Source organism: Castanea sativa, chromosome 5 (assembly GCF_040712315.1).
Source record: "Castanea sativa cultivar Marrone di Chiusa Pesio chromosome 5, ASM4071231v1".
NCBI classification, from domain to species: domain Eukaryota; kingdom Viridiplantae; phylum Streptophyta; class Magnoliopsida; order Fagales; family Fagaceae; genus Castanea; species Castanea sativa.
In genome coordinates, this window is record NC_134017.1 from 5,313,692 (window position 1) to 5,333,882 (window position 20,191).

Genomic DNA, 20,191 nt, shown 5'->3' on the forward strand with positions numbered 1-20,191 from the left:
GTAAGCTCCATTAGTGTAGACTTCTTGCACAACATAAGGTCCATCCCATTTTGAGGTGAACTTACTGCCTGTACGATGAGTTGTGATGATAGGTCTTCGAACGGCGAGGACTAAGTCACCAACTTGGAATGATCGTGGTTTAACTCTTTTATTGAATGCGCTTGACAAACGAGCTTGATAGCACTCAAGGCGTTGTTGGGCCTCGAGCCTTTTCTCATCCAGTGCCTCTAGCTCTTGTAACCTAAGCTTGACATTTTCCTCTTTAGTTAACCTTTCTTGAATGACGATCCGTAGTGATGAGATCTGGCGTTCTAAGGGAAGGATAGCTTCTACTCCATAAACGAGAGAATATGGGGTCGCTTTAGTAGGCGTTCGAAATGTTGTTCGATATGCCTATAATGCTTCTCCAATTTTTTCATGCCAGTCTTGCTTAGTTTTGGATACCACTTTCTTTAACAAACTATCAAGAGTTTTGTTAAAGGCTTTGGCTAATCCATTCGCTGGGGCATTGTACATAGAAGAATTGTACTGTTTAAATGCAAATTTCTCACACAGCTCCGTCATCAGCCTATTTTGAAACGGTTTGCCATTATCGGTTATGATATACCGAGGGACACCATACCGATAGATCAAGTGAGTTCGGATAAAATTGACCACCGTTTCTTTCTTCACCTCCCTAAGAGGCACAACTTCTGCCCATTTTGAGAAGTAATCAGTTATAGCCAAGATGTACAAATGGCCACCGGATGATTTTGGTAATGGTCCTATTGCGTCAAGCCCCTATGCATCAAAAGGCCAAGAAGCTAAAGTTGGGTATAGAGGTTCTGGTGGCTAATGGATGAAATTTGCATGATATTGACAAGCTTTGCACTTCTTAGCGTACTCCATGGAATCTTGCACCATCGTAGGCCAATAGTAACCCATTTGCTTGATCTTGTAGTGTAACTTAGGACTTGATTGGTGTGCACAACATATTCCAGAATGAGCCTCCTCTAAGGCTTGTTTAGCCTCTTCCTCTCCTAAGCAATGGAGAAACAAACCATCAAATGAACGGCGGAAGAAAGTTTCTTTATAGTAAATGAATCGAGCAGCCCTTCGCCGAACTTCGATGTTATGGCGTACATCATCCAGGAGTCTTCCATGTTGAACGTACTCAATGATCGTTTGTCGCCAATCTTCCTTTTTGACAAGGCATACAGAAATGAAGTTGGCTTGCTCTTCTTCTTCTTCTTCTTCTTCAACCACGAAAGGCACCACCCACCTTTGGGAAATAGCAACTTTGGCTATCTCTTCTTGGGATAATGCTAAGGCGTTAGCCAAATTAGCTAAAGCATCAGCCTGTCTATTCTCCTTCCTTGGTATATGCTCCAATGTAATTGCCTCAAAATTTGCGAGCAACTTCTTCGCATATTTGCAATAAGGGACAAGGTCTTCTTTCTTGACATCATACTGCTTCAAGATTTGGTTGATAATTAATTTGGAATCCCCAAAGATCTCGAGTTGCAATATGCCAATCTCAATGGCCATTTGTAGACCAATGATCAATGCTTGATATTCGGCTACATTGTTAGAGCAAAGTTCGCTTAATGAGAACGAGTATAGAAGTATTTGTCATTGTGGAGAAACAAACACTACACCTGCCCCCGCTCCTTCTTGACGTGCAGCCCCATCGAAAAACATCATCCATGGTGGCATTACTTCAATGTAAAACACATCTTCGTCCGGGAAATCATCAGAGAACTCCCAATCAGATGGAACTGGGTGATCAGCTAAGAAATCTGCCAATACTTGTCCTTTGATAGCTTTTTGCGGAACATATGCAAGGTCGTATTGTTGCAGCAAGACTGTCCATCGAGCTATGCGGCCCGAAACCACTGGCCTAGCGAGGACATATTTAATCGGGTCCGCCTTTGCTATCAACCGGACCATATGTGCTTGCATGTAGTGCTCCAGTTTGTTTATGGCAAAGAAAAGAACGGGGCACATCTTTTCAATAGGAGAATAATTTAATTCAACTCCATTGAGAGTTCGACTTAGATAATAAAGGGCTCTTTCTTTCCCCTCTTTATTTTCTTGTGCCATAAGAGCACCTAGAGACCTTTCTTGTACCGCGATGTACAACACCAAAGGCTTTCTAGGGATAGGAGCACCTAAAACTGGAGGATTAAGCAAGTATCTTTTGATACGCACAAAAGCATTGCTACAAGCCTCATCCCATTCAAAGTGTGCATCCTTCTTCATCCATCTATTGAAAGGTTGACATCGACCTGCCAAGTTTGAAATAAATCGTCGTATGTAAGCTAGTTTTCCTTGCAAGCCTCTAAGTTCTCACAGGTTCTTGGGCTCTGGCATTTTCTGGATAGCTTCAATTTTGGACTGGTTAATTTCAATACCGCGGTGCCTCACAATGAAACCAAGAAATTTCCCGGATGTTATGCCGAAAGCGCATTTGCGAGGATTCATTTTAAGCTGATACTTTCTTAAGCGGTTGAACATGGATTGCAAATCTACCAAATGGTCTTCCCTCCTTTTTGTTTTAACTATCAGATCATCGACATAACACTCCACTTACTTATGAAGTACATTATCAAAGATCTTTTGCATGGCTCGTTGATAAGTAGCACTCGCGTTCTTTAATCCAAAAGGCATTACTTTGTAACAGTAAATGCCTTTAGGGGTACGAAAAGCTGTGAACTCTTCATCCTTAGGATTCATTCGAATTTGGTTATAACCAGAAGAGTCATCCATGAAAGATAAGGCTTCATTACCAATAGTGGCGTCAACCATGATCTCAGTGATAGGTAACGGAAAATCATCCTTGGGACATGCATTGTTCAGATCACAGAAGTCAATGCACACCCAGATTTGTCCATTCTTCTTTTTGACAGGGACGATATTAGCGATCCATTCCGGATACTGTACTTCACGAATGAAGCCTGCCTCAATTAGCTTATTGACCTTAGTTTCTATTTGAGGGATAAGCTCCGGCCGAAAGCGTCTTTGAGCTTGTTTTACTAGGCGCACGTCCTTCTTTACTGCGAAATGGTGTAAAGCAATACTTGGATTGAGCCCAGGCATTTCTTTGTAAGTCCAAGCAAACACATCTTTATATTCTACCAGGAGCTGAAGGTATCCTTCTTCTTCTTCAGGAGTAAGAAGGGCACTGATGAAAGTTGGTCGGGGTTCTTCAGTAGTTCCTAAATTGATCTCTTTAAGTTCATCAACTGTAGCTTGTACTCCATCTTCCAAGGCTAGGGGAGCTTCATCGACCTCATCCTTGGTGGCTTCAACATCTAACAGTGTATCTTCTTCTACTGTAATATGAAACGAGGATGATACCTCTTCAATTTGCTCATTGTGGACGAGTGACTGACTTGTGTGTACAATCGTTCACCTTTTGACTTTGAGAGCTCCTTCAGTGCTGATATCTAAGATAAAGTTACGCTTCATGCGTGAAGGAATACTACTGCGGATCTCATCGTTAGCTTTCTCCTCCTTTTGAACCTCAAAATTTATTGAGTTTTGAGAGCAACTATCAATGGGCCTTTTCGTTGGCCCCAATCGATTAAAGACTGATCCACATGCAAAAGTGTCCCGACTTTGCGTTAAACAAGCCGTATTTAACCTGTCGAACACTGTAATTCGTGACGATGAAGCCTTAATGCGATCGAATACTGAGATGCGTGATGAAGAGTGATCTTTTCTTTGATTCGAACTTTCGTCGACCTCTACTGTTATGTATTGGAAACTTGAAGCATTGCTTCTTTTATTGATCCATATTTGAGCCGGTGGTTCTGGAGTATAACCTATTCCAGTCTTTGGGATAGGAATTTCATGCCCTTCAAGCCACATTTTCCCTTGTGTTTTACTAAGGCCGTGCATCTTTTCTCCAGTGGCTTCTGGAATTAGTTTCCCTAGGCCGCCTTGTTTTGAGAAATCGTAGCCTGCTTTGGCTAATAGCCTATATGCCTTTGGGTCAAACCATTCTTTCGTCTGCTTACTTGGTAGAATACCATGCTTTGTCAGACTTTGTGAAGACCTCACGAATCCATTTAGTGGCTTCGAGGGCAAAGGATTTGTGGATGAAGTTAAAGGCATAACATGATTTTCTTTCAATATGGCTACATCCTTCATCGTGAGCTTTGTAGGAGGTCTTCGCATGTCCATTGTAGATTAAGGCATTCCGCGAATGCTGATTGCCCGTTCTTGCAGCGTGATAATGGTACATAACAGAGGAATGGAGGGTTATTGGAAGGCGTAGAACTTTCCGCTCTCTTTGAATTGCTAGTAGATTCACTAGACTAGTTATTCCCATATCTTGGATCTTCCTTTGGGGAAGGAATCTCCTTTCTAGTGATGAATTTAACATGCTTCTTTTCACCCTGCTTGCTTTTCATGGACGGGATTTCAACCGGGAGAACTTCATTAGGGATATCATCTTCTACATAAAACTTCGCGTCAGCAAAGTGAGCTTCAGTCTCAGAAAAAGGCTTCAAGTCGGCATCGACTTTCTTTATTCCACTTTGAAGATACTTGAAACATTGGTGCAAAGTTGATGGCACTATTCCGTTCCCATGGATCCATGGACGTCCTAACAACATGTTGTAGGTTGTCTTGGCATCAATGACATGGAACAAAACATTGCTTGTCAATTCTCCAATGATTTACTCCAAGTGTATCATGCTGATGACGCGTTGTCCTCCTTGGTTAAAACCTTGTATAACCAAGCGATTGTGCGATAATTCCTCCATAGCAAGACCAAGTTGTCTCATTGTCATTTTCGGTAGTATATTAATAGCTAAACCTCCATCAATGAGAATGCGATCAATCTTTTGTTCACAAGCATAACCAGAGACATAAAGTGGACGATTGTGAGGCTTAGAGCCTAACAATAGATCCTCGTCAATGAAAGTTAAGTCTAGAGAGCACGAGCAACATTCCTGTGTTTGTTGAAGTGTATTGGTACAAGGAATGTAAATCTTTGGCTCTTCAAGAGCTTGTGTGATCCCTTCTTTTGGAGAGGTGGAGGATTGCGAGGGTTCAACTTTATCAACCTGAGATTTGAGTTGTTATAAAGATAACAAATTCTCATTTGAACTACCATGGTCAACACCTTTTTTTTTGTCATCAACTTCGCAACGAGAGACCATGTGAACAGCCTCCGCTGACTTGTTTTGAAAGAATTTTATGGGGAAGAATTCTTCCAACGTGACGGGACTTCGAAATTTTTGGGTTTGTGCCGAATCATCATACATTTCCGTTCTTAGTCTTTCTTTTCTTTTATCATTCTTTCTTCTTGATTATGGTTGGATTTGGTTTTGTGCTCTTCTGGACTTTTGGGTGATCAAATGAAGAGGGAATACTCGTCTCTTCTTCCATCTCTTGCGAGTAACCAACGTCCAACCCTCTTCCTCATCCACTGTTGACTTTTTATCATCATCTGAGTTATAATCAGATGCTTTTTGTGAGAGCTGAACTTGAATAGGTTCCAAAGAACCAAATTGGATGAACGTGGTATTTGCCCCCTGCTTAGTAGTTGGAGACATGCAACTAGGCGACCTGCAAGCAAATGTTGCAAGGTTTGACTGAGCAACATCACTAACATCTAAGTCGATTTTCCTTTCCTTGGCTAGCTTCATGATGAGTTCTTTAAGAACAAAGCATTTTTGGATTGGATGACATATGATGCGATGATACTTACAATAGTTCAGGTCATCAACTTTTCCTACCTCTTCCGGTCGTTTGCATTCTGGCAATTCAATTAATTTCAAGTTGAGCAGTTGTTTTAGCATTTCGGGCATATCAGCGTCAAGGAAAGGATACACCTTTTGTTCCCATTCCTTGAGTGATGAGCGACGCGTCTCGCGTCGTTGGCCTCCCTTAGGCCTCTTTTCATTAGCCTTCACATTTCCTGTTGAAATTTTGACTGGGGCAGGGTTGATATTCATGGAGTCTTTGACATTACTTTTCGTATTCCTGTCATTTTTCTTTATTTCCCGCCTTTCTTTCTTTTCTTCAGGTACGGGAGGTTTCATATTTCCATGGCAAGAGATACTCAATTCCATGTCATGCGCACGAGTTGTCAATTCTTTGAATGTTCGAGGCTTTATCCCTTACAGGATGTACAGAAGTCCCCAGTGCATGCCTTGGATGCACATTTCTATAGCAGATATTTCAGACAGTCTATCCTTACAATCTAGACTCAAAGAATGCCACCGATTGATATAGTCAACAACGGGCTCGTCTTTCCACTGCTTAGTATTGGTAAGTTCCATCATGCTTACTGTGCGGCACTTGCTGTAAAACCGGTTAAGGAACTCCTTTTCCAACTGTTCCCAACTATTAATTGACTCAGGTTCTAAGTCCGTATACCAATCAAAGGCATTCCCTTTCAGTGAACGAACAAACTGCTTTACAAAGAGGCCTCCTTGAGTCCTTGCGTTCTCACAGGTTTCTACAAAGTGAGCAACGTGTTGCTTAGGGTTTCCCTTGCCATCGAATTGCAAGAACTTGGGGGGTTGATACCCATTTGGCATTCTCATATTGTCAATGCGCTTCGTATAAGGTTTTGAATATATGAGAGAATGTGTAGAAGAACCTCTATATTGTGCTCGTATGGTGTTTGTTATCATGTCCTGCAGTTGTTGGACAAATATTGAGGCCATTGAGGTTGAATGTCCGTGTTGAGAAGTGCCTTCACCTCCTTTTCCCTTATCGCCCCTAACATTTTCTCCCTTCAAGGTAAAGCCAAGAGGGTGCTTAAGGTCAAGATTTGATTCACCCGAATCTTGGACTTCCAGTTTGTTCATCAGGGTTGCAATTTGGACATCCTTATCTTCAAGTGCTTTTGTGAGAAGTGTGACATTTTGTTCCATTTCAGCCATATTTTCTTCCATAGTAGAGGTGTTGGTCATCATCACTGGCATGACCACTAGATATGATGGAGAAAACGACGAGACAGGATGAGTCAAAGGTATTTTATTCCTTAAGTTTCTCATCATGGGTGAAGAGTTGATAGAAAAGGTCTTTGTTGGGGATGATTCATTATTGATCTCAAAATCTTTCGAGATAGATGAATCCTTAGTGGTAGCTTTCCTATTTGCAAGAAAGTCTAGAGAGATGGTATTATGAAGCTTGCTTTCTTTGGTTGATTGGGGTTGCGGTTGTTCAAGAGCTTTGGATCGACTGCGAGTGATTGGGCCGACATAACCATTGGCAACAGAAGCATCAATCACCGATTTTTAACCATTCTTGTTAGAGGCCATCGAAGCTAGTAGCAAATCGAATTTCTTTTCTTTTGAAGGAGAAAGAGATGAAAGGCAGAGAGGTCCTACTGGGCGTGCCAGAATTTGTAGACGACTAAATTCTTAGTTCGAAATAAATCAAACAAGTAAAATAGTTTCACAAATGCAAATTTGTATTGATGAATATGTGGTACAAATCTCTGTAATTACAAAAGAGTGATCCTCTGATTCGATCTCCTTGAAAGATTTGTTAATTGGAATTGTGATAATATAATTTTGATTCGAACACGAGATATCCTTCAATTTGGTTGAGGAATGGATCGAAGATCTTTGAAACGGAATTACAATGAATCTCTGGTTATGAGCTTGTTAGAAATTCTTTGTTCTTCGTGTTCTTTGTGTTCTTCGTATGTTCTTCGTGCGTTCTTCTTTTCTGAAGGTTTGTGGTGGAAGTTCTTCAAGACTTTAGAGGCTAGAATCCTTAGAACTTCACTGATCTATGGTTTGTTGAGATTTCTGGAGGCTTTTGAGCTTGATTCTAGTGACCTTTGAGATCTGGGCAAGTAGTTTGGATGATTTTGCTTCGAATGTTGTTTGTATTCGAGGTTGAAGTTTTTTGAAGTTCCTGGAGGCTTCGGAGTTTGATTCCGGCAGAGCTTCTGGATTTTTGAACTCAGGATATCTTTTTTTGTCCGACCCAATGTCTTAGGAAGGCTTCTATTTATAGGAGTTTGGGGGTGGGTGAAAGACACGTGGCGGAGTCTAATTGGTGACACATGTCATAGCCTGATTAGTCTGCTTATGTCATCGCTTACACGTGCAGGGCTGCTTGTGTCATCACTTACGCATGCTGATGCGTTTCATCCCTTTATTTCAATGACACTTGGCAAATTTCTATTGGTTTCTGAATAGTGATAGCAAAACCTAGCAGCAATACGTGGCGCTTTGTAATTAGTTGTATTTTGTGGACTTGGTAGTATGATGTGTCAGCTTGTGATAGGTCGGGAATTCTCTCTCTACAGTAACTTTAGCTCGAAAATGTCCACTTTATCTCTTTCTTTGTGTATGTATCTCTGTCACACTCTCTCTCTCTCTCTCTCTAACTTTTTTCACACTCCAGTCCGAGGAAGGAGAATGGAAGCTAGCTGTGCATCTGCCTCTGCATCATCAGAAGGAAGCTTGAGGAGGAGAGCACCATGCATGTGCTATTGCCCCTCCCCTCAGAAGCCCGTGCTAGTGGTGTCTTGGACAGAGAACAATCCAGGGAGAAGGTTCTATGGGTGTCCCAATTACTGGGTAAGTTGGTTTGTTAATTTTGTTGTCTGTTCATTTTGTTAATTTGGGTTTGTTGATCTGGGTTTGTTAATTTGGGTTTGCATTTTTGAGCTTTTGTAATTGGCAAGACATGGCCTATTTTTTGGTTTAAATTAACTACCTGGATTATGACAGACATTTGTAATTGGGTATAGGCAGTGTTAGTAGTTGCTGTAACTAGTATTGGTAGTTAGTCTTTGATGTGGCTGAACTTAGACCACTCATGTACTGCATTTTTGGATATTTATGAATGACCTTATTAATGCAGACCTGAACTTTGATGTGTTGTTTTGGAGCTTCTTTTGATTTGTGTTGGAATTGCAATTTGGTAGTGTAGATTTTGAATGTGTTGGTAGTGAACAATGTGTTGGTAGTGCAGATTTTGAATTGCACTTAATTGGGTTGTTTTGGAGCTTCTTTTGTTTTGTGTTGGAATTGCAATTTGGTAGTGCAAATTTTGAATTGCACTTAATTGGGTTGTTTTGGAGCTACTTTTGTTTTGTGTTGGAATTGCAATTTGGTATGGTAGTTAGTCTTTGTGTTGGTAGTGCAGATTTGAAACTGCAGGTTTGGTACTACAGATTTGGTGACTTGTAATTAACCTGTTGATGACTTGTATTGCAAATTGGGATGATGATGACTTGTATTGCATATTTACTGCAGGTTAATGCAAATTTGGTAACCTGTTGTGTATTGCAAATTTGGTGAAATTGTTGTACATTGCAGCAAAATAGAATTTAGATTACCAATATTGCAAATTTGGGAAATTAACAATCTAATTGCAATCAATTAAGGTAATTAACAAAGGATAACACTGAACTATGTCATTGCATTGCATATTTCATTCTGACATCATTTGGATACAAAGGATAAGACCCCATTGTCCTAACCCTGCCCTAACCCTGCCTACACCCCACATTGTCCAAAACATGCTACCCCCATACCCCACCCATCTAATTCACCAAAGCTAGAATCACACAAAGGCATATCCCACACAGTATCAGTGACAATATCAGACAGACTGTCAAAAACTTCTCCCTCTTCTTGCAAGTTGAAACCTCCACTTGGAGCCTGAGAATTTTCTGCCTCATTTCTGGGATCAGCACCTTCCCACGCTCACAAATCTCATCATCAACCCATTGGAAGAACTTGCACTTCTTACCAACCTAAAATTAAATCCAAATTCCAAACAAAATGAACAAACAACAAAACCAAATTAACAAACCCAAATTAACAAAATGAACAGACAACAAAATTAACAAACCAACTTACCCAGTAATTGGGACACCCATAAAACCTTCTCCCTAGATTGTTCTCTGTCCAAGACACCACTAGCACGGGCTTTTGAGGGGAGGGACAATAGCACATGCGTGGTGCTCTCCTCCTCAAGCTTCCCTCTGATAATGCAGAGGCAGATGCACAGCTAGCTTCCATTCTCTTTCCTCGGACTGGAGTGTGAAAAAAGTTAGAGAGAGAGAGAGAGAGTGACAGAGATACATACACAGAGAAAGAGATAAAGTGGACATTTTCGAGCTAAAGTTACCTTTTCGAGCTTCAACCCGCTGCTAAAATCTTGAAACTGCTGCAGATTTGGATTGAAGCTTCAACCCACGACGTTCTCCCTTGTTTTCTTCAATTTTCAGTGTGCAATTTGGGGATTTTCTTAGGGATTTCGTTGTTTAGGGGTTTCACTCAACTCAAAATTGGGTTTGATTTAGAGATTTTAAGGATCGGGATGAGGAAGACAACGTAGGAATTTTAGGGTTTTCTCTGCAATTTGGGGATTTTTGGGATTTTTGTGTAGATAACTAAGGCAGTTGAGGAGTAGGGTCACATGGGGTCACATGAGGGGTCTGGGACGCGGGAAGATAAGGTGGACAGCTGAGGTGGCACGCACGTGAGTGGCATGTGAGTTTTGGCTGACTGAGGTGTCCACGTAGGATTATTATATTATTATTTTAATGAGTGGGCTTGACAGGTGGAGGTCCGTTAAACACGTAGGATTATTCCGTTTCTAGCCTGACGGAAAGGACCATTTTAAAAACAATTTTTTTTTTTTAGGGATGACATTAGCAAAGAAATCAATTTTGGGACCAAAATGGGAATTGACCCAAAATGTTGGGACTAAAGTGTATTTTCGCCTTTTTTTTTTTGGGAGAAATAATTACAATATGTTGCTAACCCCGTAACTCGAACCCTTTTTCCCCTAGACCTCCAAGCACTTTGTACATGGGGAGGTGCCAACAATTGCTTCAACAATTATCAAATATTTTTTTTTGAAACTTTTCACATCTGCAAGGTCTATGCTGTATTGCCTTTTAATATATATTTATATACCCACATTATGTGCTAACTCTTATATCGAGTTAGCACCAGAGTGTGTATATACCCACATTATGTAATTATAAGTGTGTAATTAAGTGTGTAATTTGATTTTATCGAAAGCACCAGATAAAATTAACTATTTCATCATTTTTTTTTCAGAGACAATAGTTTTTTCGTGCATCGCACGACTTAGCGACTAAATATTAATATTATTATATTAATATTATAATACATTGTATATGTCAACTGTCAAGGCATATTATTATTTAATTTATCTAAAACTTATTAATGTGTATTCTTTTATGTTTTCTAAAACTCCTATTATATTTTGACAGTACTATTTAATTTATTTATTTAAAATATTGATTTAAAATGTGGGTTTTTGTTAACTTGGTAGATCAAGTTTTTTATCACCAAATAAGAGGCTTGAATAGAGTCTCTTATCATTGAATAAAAGGCCTAGATACGTCTAATCTACACGCACACAAAAATGTATTGGGAGTAATAATAAAAAGCACTTGTTATGGAGTGATCAGTATAAATTTCAAATCCTATTATATTTATAAAAAAAAAAAAAATTGTTTAAAGGATACTAATTGTGATTAATACAATTTAAAAGATAATTTCACATGACTGGATAAAATAATTTATATATCTTGGATTATATAAAATATACATTCAAGAAAGTAATATATATATATATATATATATATATATATATATGTATATATTTATATATATATATATATAAAAATTAGCCTTTGAGCCCACGCTCGCGTACGTGCTTAGTGGCTCTTCTATTTTTTTTTTTTTTTTTTTTTTTTTGTAAAGGTTAATAATTTACACTTATTATTATTTAGAAATTTTTTTTTATTCTTCAAACAAATAAAAAGGATAAACTTTAGAGATAAGCAATAACTGTAATTTCTTTTTTGAACGTGATGGAAAAAAAAAATCCGAAATTTTATGAATTCTCTTTTTGAATCCAAAAAAAAAAAATTATTTGACATTTACCATTCATTAATGAGTGTATTTTTGAACCACATAAAAGTCTAGTTGAAAGAGGAAAATCCTCTTATATCTATACTATACATAAGAGGATTCTTCTCTTTAAACTAGACTTTTATGTGGTTTAAAACTATCCTCATTAATGAAGGGTAACTTCTCTTAGAAATAAGGTCATAAATGTCAAATAACAAATTTCATTTTGGATTCAAAAAGAAAACTCCTAAAATTTATGATTTTTTTTTCATCTCTAAAATTTAGCTTTTTTTATTCATTTTTCATCCCCACAAAAGTAAAACATCTCAATTAAAAAAAAAAAATAATAATAATAAAAAGAAGAGAAATTCTAAAATGTATCCTTATTTCCCCTCACGTTCATCTTATTTTTCCTATCCAAACTTTTCTCTATATCACTACACTTTCTAACACACGTTCAAAAAAAAAATTATAGTTACTGTTTATCTCTACAATTTATCTTTTTTATTTGTTTGAAAAATAAAAAAAATATTTTCGAATTATAATGATGTAAATTATTAACATTTACCCAAAAATTAAAAGAGCCTCTGAGTACGCACAATGCGTGTGCTTAGAGTATAGTATAGTATAGATTAATCATGTTAAAAACATGGTTTAAGAGTGTATACTATATAGATATGTGTATTATTTGGTGGTTTTAAAATATATTCGTCAATTCAACTTGGCCCTTCTTGAGATATACATATAGGCTCTTTCAGTACTGTATTGAAGGGTTATGAATTAATTTGAAAAGTCATCTCATCTTAAAATTTCTAATTCAAATGAAGAGTTAGAGCAACCACATCAATTCGTTCAAATTTTCTGTCTATTTAGCAAGAAAAAACTTACTTTTGTTATTTTACACATCCACTTCTACAAAACACTCACATCGGTTTATCTATTTTACACATTTATTCAATAAAATATTCATTCTTTTTAAATTTTTTATTATTTCCTTCCCTCTCCTCTCTGCGTCTTCTTCGTCGAGCCACACCCACACCTAGCCAGCCACCCTTCAACAAAATCCTTCAACAAACCATACCCACCGAGCCACACCCACACCCACCGATCCATCGAGCCACTCCCACACCCAAACCCATTCATCGCCCACCCAATCAGCTGCAAGATCATCAAAACCCACCAATGAACCAGAAAAAACAAGCCGATCAAGATCAAAACCCACTGACCCACACCCACAATCAACCAAAAAACCAGAAAAAAAAAAAGAAAAAAAAAAAGAAACCAACAACGGTGAGATCGGACTGAGGTGAGATCGGAGCTTATGTGATTGGAGCTTTTGAAGGGATTCGACGTGATCAGAGCTTATGTGATCGAACTGAGGTGAGATTGGTGAGACTAAGGGAGAGATAAAACGAGAGAGAGAGAGAGAGAGAGAGAGAGAGGTGAGAGTGAGAAGCTGAGTTGAAGGAGAGAGAAACAAATATTAAAATAAGGTATAAACGAGCTACAGTAACCGTGTAAATATACACAATTACTGTAGCTTGTGGATAAATTTGCACAATTTTGCATGTGTTTTACACCCACTGATGTGGGTATTTTTTTGCTCAAATTATGTAAATTTTGTCACTTTTTGCATTTTATAAGACTTTAGATTGACTGGTGTGGATGCTTATAGCTCTTTATTGTATATAAATCAAGAAGTTGGAATTGCATTTTCATAAAAGATGTAATTGTGTAAGCTTTCATATGATTAGTAACACGTATTTAAAGTTTAAAACTGCCTCTTTTTAAGTATAACTTTTTAAAATTATATATCTTTTTAAAGTAATTTTTTTAATCTGAAAAATAAATTGTTATCCTCTTATTGTTGCATTGTTGTTGTCCTTTTCCTGTTTGTTGTTTTTTTAATTATTATTAAGTTTATGTCTTTATCTTAAGTTTTTTTTATTATTCATCCATAATAGAGTAATTAAATTTTACGTTGGTTCCCCACTTGGATCTTTTTTGGATTTAGACTAGACTGTAAACTAAATATATGTCATTAAGCACAAACATAAATACACCATTAATGGTTGGTTGCATATTTCAAGTATTGTTGTTCATTCTTCTCAAAAAGAACACACACACACACACACACACACACACACATATATATATATATATATATATATATAGAGTTTAAAATGATGTGAAAATTGTGATTTTTTTAAAAAGTAAGATTGTGATTTAAAAAGTGTTGTAAAAATAAGTATTTAAAAATATTGTGAAAATATGTGATCATATTATAAAAAAAAATATGTTTAGTACTACATTTCTAATGACATTTTTTTAAATAAAAAACATAATTGTATATTTAGTGTATTCAGAGTTTTTTTAATAAAAAATGTAACTTTTCTGACGTAAACAGTAAAATTTGATTATTTATTTATTCTCTTTCTTTCCTCTTCGTCTCATCTCTCTCCTCTGCAAGTCCAAGCTTGAACAAGTCACTGAATCAATTAATGCAAACCCAACTGAATCAAAGCCAAATTACTATTTTTTTTTTAATTTAGACAAAATTGTATTAATGAATCAAAGAATAACGAAGCAAAAGAAAAGAAAGAAGCAAGCCCGTTCTCCAGTCAAAAAAGAAACAAAAGAAAAAAATTACAAGGAGAAAACTGGTCATCTAAACCCAGAAAAAAGAACATAAGAGAAGACCCAAAAAAAAATTATCAACTAGGATATTAAAATAAAAAAGAAGAAGAAGAAGAATAGAAGAAGAAAAAGAAGTTAGCGTGCAAGAAAAAAAAAAAAAAAAAGAGTAAAAAAACCAAGAGAAGAAAAAGTAAGCGGCAGCGTGCAAGAGAAAAAGGAAAAGAAAAAGAAAAAGAAAGAAAAGGAAGAAAGAAGAAGAACAAATCCGTGGGTGTTGTCAAATCTGGAGAGAGAAAAAGACAAAGAAAAAGAAAAGTAAAGTAAAGAGAGAGAGAAAGCAAAGTTGGGTATTGTGAAAGGGTTAGCGACGTAACGTGCCCATTAACAATACAAAAAAGTTAGAAAAGCTTGCAAAGTACACTTATGACATGAAATAAGAGATTTTTTTTTTTTTGGTAAATAATGTGCGGCTGTGTGAGTGCTGTGGGGAATTGTGTTTTTCTTACGTGTTACTTGAGTTTTTGAAACTCGAATTCTATTTTAAACTTGAATTTTACAAAATTAAGCTATAAAAAAGTGATAAATTATTAAATATTTATTAAACAGTAGTAAAACATTACATATTTTTTCAAATAATGGTATTTGGCTATTTTGACCCCCCAGAATAGTAGGGGAAAAATGAATAGAGTTGTTGCAAATGTGCAAGTGATGCCACAATAGGTTTTTTTTTTTTTTTTTTTTTTTTAGTTCAAGTGCTGCCACGATTCTTGAAAGAAAAAAGTTGAATAAAAAAAATAATATAATATCTAATTTTGCACGGTCACACGAATTTGAAGTCCTATAATTAAAAGACTTGTTTTTATTCTACCAGGGCCGGTTTCAAAATTTTAATAAATTTTAAAAGCTTAAATTGGCACACATAATAACAAGTGACATAGCTAATTTGGTATACGCTCAGGATTTGGCATAGCCAATTTTGTAAAAATCATTGCCATATCACTAAAATACTTTTAAAAAAAATTTACTTCTCTTGAAGGAATTTCATTTTCTAATAATTAAAAGACTTCTTCAAAAATTTTACTTCTCTAAAAAAATTCAAACAAGTTCAGGCACCACCACAATTCTTAAAAAAAATAATGTTGAAGAATTAACACACACAAAAAAAAAAAAAAAATCAAGTGTTGTTATATCTTATTAATATAATTTTATCATGAATTTTAGCTAATCCTATGACTTAAGGAGTAGTTTTACATATTTTGACAAAAATAATAAATTAAAATATAATATAATTTTTTTTTTCATATACCACTACAATTGACAAATTTGGTTACATACTAGTGTATTTGTTATAGAAAGATACATGGATGTATGATATTACAATTGTCAGACTGTGTTTACTCTCTTGCTGTGGCCTTTGGCATTTTTTATTTATTTATTGAAAATGAACAGGAACACGTATTTCTGTTTGGACTTTAGAAGTATTTTTGTGTGTTAGGTTTGGCATATTAGAGAAAGCAGTAATGGAATTGGTCATAGTTGGCATGTGAGATATGTCACAATGGAGAAGTTATGTTGCTTCTAGGATTTATTAGATACGTTAAGCGGAGACTAAAGGCAGAGAGATTAGGCTATGGAATGGCTCTTTGTTGGCATCAGATAGGTAACTGTTAAAAGCAACGGAGAGGTGATAGTTTTGTATAGCTAATTTTAACTATTATTGGGTGTGCAGCTTATAATATACTTTTAGAGGCATTGCAATTATAGGCCATGCACTTTTGATGAAGCTTCTGATAAACCATTTTCTGTCTGATCAATTAAGTTAAGACTAGTTATGGCACATAGAGTGGTCCTGTGCTAGTGGATACTAGGAATATTAAGAAGAATAAACTTGAGAATATATTTATTTAGTTGATCTATTAGTCTGACTAGGGTCGGAGCCAGAACTTGGTATTAAGGGGGTGAAGTATAACTAAAACAAAATCATTACAAAACTCTAAATAAGTTTTTCATTTAATATTAGGTTGTGTTTGACATTAGCTTAAAAAGCCAGCTTTTTTTACTATTTATCTTTTTTTTACTACTGTTTATGGGTTTCATTAAACTTTTTGGTATTATTCATAAGTCTCACTATATTTACAATACTTTTTAACTTTATTTACAGTACTTTCAATAAAAAGTTTTTAATTTCAGTTAAATAAACTGTTCTCAAATAAATTCTTAATAAACCGTCAACAAGGATTACACAAAGAAATAAATGCACATACAGGAAAAAAAAAAAAAATCATTGTTGCACTATGTACACAACACAGCACTACAATTCACTAACTTTATTATATCTCAACTCCCAATTAATTTCAAAGTTTCAAACAAACTCAATTTTTACTTTAAAAAAAAGACACTAACAGACAAACATAACTATTTACCATTAAAAAAACTTCTATTCATATAATTAAGCACAAAAAGACAAAGAAAAAAGAAGACAAAATTCAACTCACAGAGCACAACATATGGGTGGATATCAATCCACCACTAGGCACTTCTACTATTTCTTTTTAAGTCATTGTTTAAGTCTCTTAAAAAGAGAAAGAACTCTCTCTCTCTCTCTCTCTCTTTTGTATCAAACAGTTCAAGTACCCGTTTGTTACGGCTTTTAGAAGCCTAAACATACTTTTTGAGAGAAAAAATGAAAGTCAAGCATTTGGTAATGTTTCAAAACGTGCTTTCTCAAAAAAGTTACGTTTTGAAATGCAAAGAATTAAGCCAAAACATGCGGGCAAGTTTGAGGAGCTTTTGCAATTGATCAATATTACCATTGGAAATGCAAGAAATGACCCAAATTACCCACATCTCACTAACCACAAAATACACTGAAAACTGAAAAGACAAACACAAAAAATAAGAGAAATTACCTGTGAAGATCAAGGTGAAGAAGTGCGTGGGTGTGGGCTGAGAGAGGTATTGAAGATTTTTGGTGAAATTAAGAGAAATTACCTGTGAAGATCAAGATGAAGAAGTGCATGGGTGTGAGCTTTGTGTGGTTAAATTTAGAGAAAAATAAAAAGAATAATGAAGATCAAGATGAAGAAGTGCGAGGGTGTGGGCTGTGTGGCTGAATGTGTGGAGGAAAGTAGAGAAAGAGAAAAAAGAAATGGTATGTTCTAGAATGAGAGTGGACAAAATGGTAGTCTAGTGAAGAAGAAAAGTATAAAGAAAAGTCAAAAGTGAAGATAGAGAGAAGGTAAAGAATACGTGTGGGGAGGAGAAAAAAAGAGGAAAAAAATATATAAATAAACGTGTGGATGAAAGAAAACGAGATACACAGAAAAATAAAATTTAAAATTTAAAACTAAGAAATGCTACTATAATATTTTCACAATATTTTTACAATAAATCTTAAGTGGTGGGTTGTTACTAGCCAATACTAGTGAATTTTTTTTTTTTTTAAGTGGTGTGTTCAAATTAAAATCAGTAACAACTTACCACATATAATTTGTTATAAAAATATTTTTACAACAAATTTTAGTGAAAAATAATAATTTAAGTGGTGTGTTCAAATTAAAATTAATAACAACTTACCACATATGATTTGTTATAAAAATATTTTTACAAAAAATTTTAGTTAACAATAAATTATTATTGCTATTATTATTATTATTAAGTAGTTTTTTTTTAGTAAGTATTATTAAGTAGTTGATTTAAGTATGAAATAAACCCCTTTGTATGTATACATTGTCATTTTTGGTAATTTACAACTCAAACCGCCGCTTTTATAAGTGCTAGCCAAACACTCAGTTTTTTCAAAAAATATTTTTTAATAGCTTTTACCAAACACTCAGTTTTTTAAAAAAACCCAATTTCATATCGCATTTTTTGAAAACCCTACTTTTTAAAAAAACCAAGTTTCAAAAAGCTGAACCAAACTCACTTTAAGAGATTTTTTTTGTGCACATTGCTCACTTGGTCATGAGAGAGAGAGAGAGAGAGAGATACCAAATATAGTGAGTCTAGGCTAGGGGCGGGGTTGGCGGCTCTGCTGCTACCATGCTGCTGCTGTCTCTCACTTCACTACTTTACTTCAACCATCATTCGTTGAGTCTCTTGGTTAGGCTTAGGGATTTATTTGTTTGTTTTTGTTTTTGTTTTTTTTTATTATTTAATCTTTGATGGAATGACAGATTTGTTTTGTTTAAAATTTTTGAAAGGCCGGACTATTTATTTTTAATAAAATTTGGTTGATTGGGTTAAATTTTCTTTAGTTTTACTATTTTATGATTTATGTTGTTGTGCTAAATTTTGTGGGCTTACTAAATTTTCTTTTATAGATTAGATCCATAAATTCTTTTTATGGCCTTTTAGAGTGCCAATAATATTGTTGGAGGGGTCAAGTGTAATTTATTGAACCAAATTGGTAAATTTAATTCATAAATATATATACGCATTTAAAAAAAAAATTTAGGGGGGCCAGTGCCCCCCACGTCCAACAATGGCTCCATCCTTGGGTCGGACTCAACTAAATTGATAATTGAGTTCAGGATAATGATGCTAAGTTGCAACCTGTTCATGGTTGGATTTCTTCATATGTAACTCCTTACATAAATAACACAAGTTGCTGAGCATGCAATGTATGTTGTTTATTATTCTTAACATAATTACATTCACAATATAGTTTTGGAAGCAATGTGAAGACTAGCATTTCTTGAGAGCTAACTGTTTGACTAGGTCTTGTAGAGATTGCTCTCGCCTTTTGTTGTCAACCGACCTCGCTTTGAGTCGGATTTGCTCGGTGCTTTGCTTCAAACTCACGGTAAAAGAAGGATGCATACGGCTGGCAAAAAATGCTTCTATCTCATCGGCCTTTTCATTACTGCAGAACTGCCATATGACAAAATTCAAGGAGTGAGCAATCTGTTTTTAGTATCACTAATGGATATAGCTTTAACCCATATCATAATCTGGCAAGAACCCCTACTTTGGAGACCAATTATTTTACATCCATGTTTTTTTCTAAAACTTTGATATTGTCGAATGTGATTGTTTACTTTCTACTTTTTCTCTATAACTTACGATTTGAAAGAATTTCTTCAATCCATTACATGGCAATTAATAAGACTATCTACATGTATTAAATCACATAATTTATTAATTATTTAAACATATCACATTACTATTAAGTAGGTCAATGACTTGATTATGTGTATTATGACTAGAGGATGGCTACATGCCTACACGCAATGTCATTCGAGACATCAATAGAAGATTGGTATCTAGAGGATGGCATATGTGAAAAAAGTTGCTACCAATAGTGGCAATTAATTGGTATGACCTAAGGATGGCAACAACAAAGACCATAGGAGAACGTCACCTCTAGCTGAAAAACATCAGCAAAAGAAAGCATCATAGTGGTTGGAATACATCACATAAGATAGTGTTGCGGTGAGGTGTACGAACAAGTTAGCAATCTTTTAGGAACCAGACAAAAACCTAACTCTAATACTACGTTAAATCCGAGAATATGTTACATAATTGAATGAACAACATGCTAACCTATCAATGTAGAACAATAGTACAATGGAAAGTACAATGAGCCCAACTATGGGCTTGAGCTTGATGTTGTAATGGTAAAAGTGAGTTCAACCATAGACTTTTCTTCAATCCAAACGAACTATGTTAGGGGAAGTCCTTATATCTCT

General features: G+C 35.7%; 1 protein-coding gene across 1 annotated transcript; it reads right to left on the reverse strand.

Annotated features, from left to right (window-relative positions):
• Nucleotides 1-9,511: 9,511 nt before the first annotated feature.
• On the reverse strand, nt 9,512-9,992 carry LOC142634605 (uncharacterized). The gene is made up of 2 exons (XM_075808901.1): nt 9,831-9,992; nt 9,512-9,724 (listed from the first exon to the last, which is right to left on the reverse strand). Exons 1-2 carry the CDS (start codon nt 9,990-9,992, stop codon nt 9,512-9,514), a joined length of 375 nt encoding a protein of 124 aa, XP_075665016.1.
• Between the last annotated feature and the right edge of the window lie 10,199 nt (nt 9,993-20,191).

What these genes read in the sequence shown, in the direction of transcription:
- LOC142634605 (XM_075808901.1), bottom strand. Translation starts at nt 9,992, where the DNA reads ATGGAAGCTAGCTGTGCATCTGCCTCTGCATTATCAGAGGGAAGCTTG. An exon ending in ATGGGTGTCCCAATTACTGG is followed by an intron (nt 9,725 to 9,830) that starts GTAAGTTGGTTT and finishes ATTTAATTTTAG; the next exon opens with GTTGGTAAGAAGTGCAAGTT.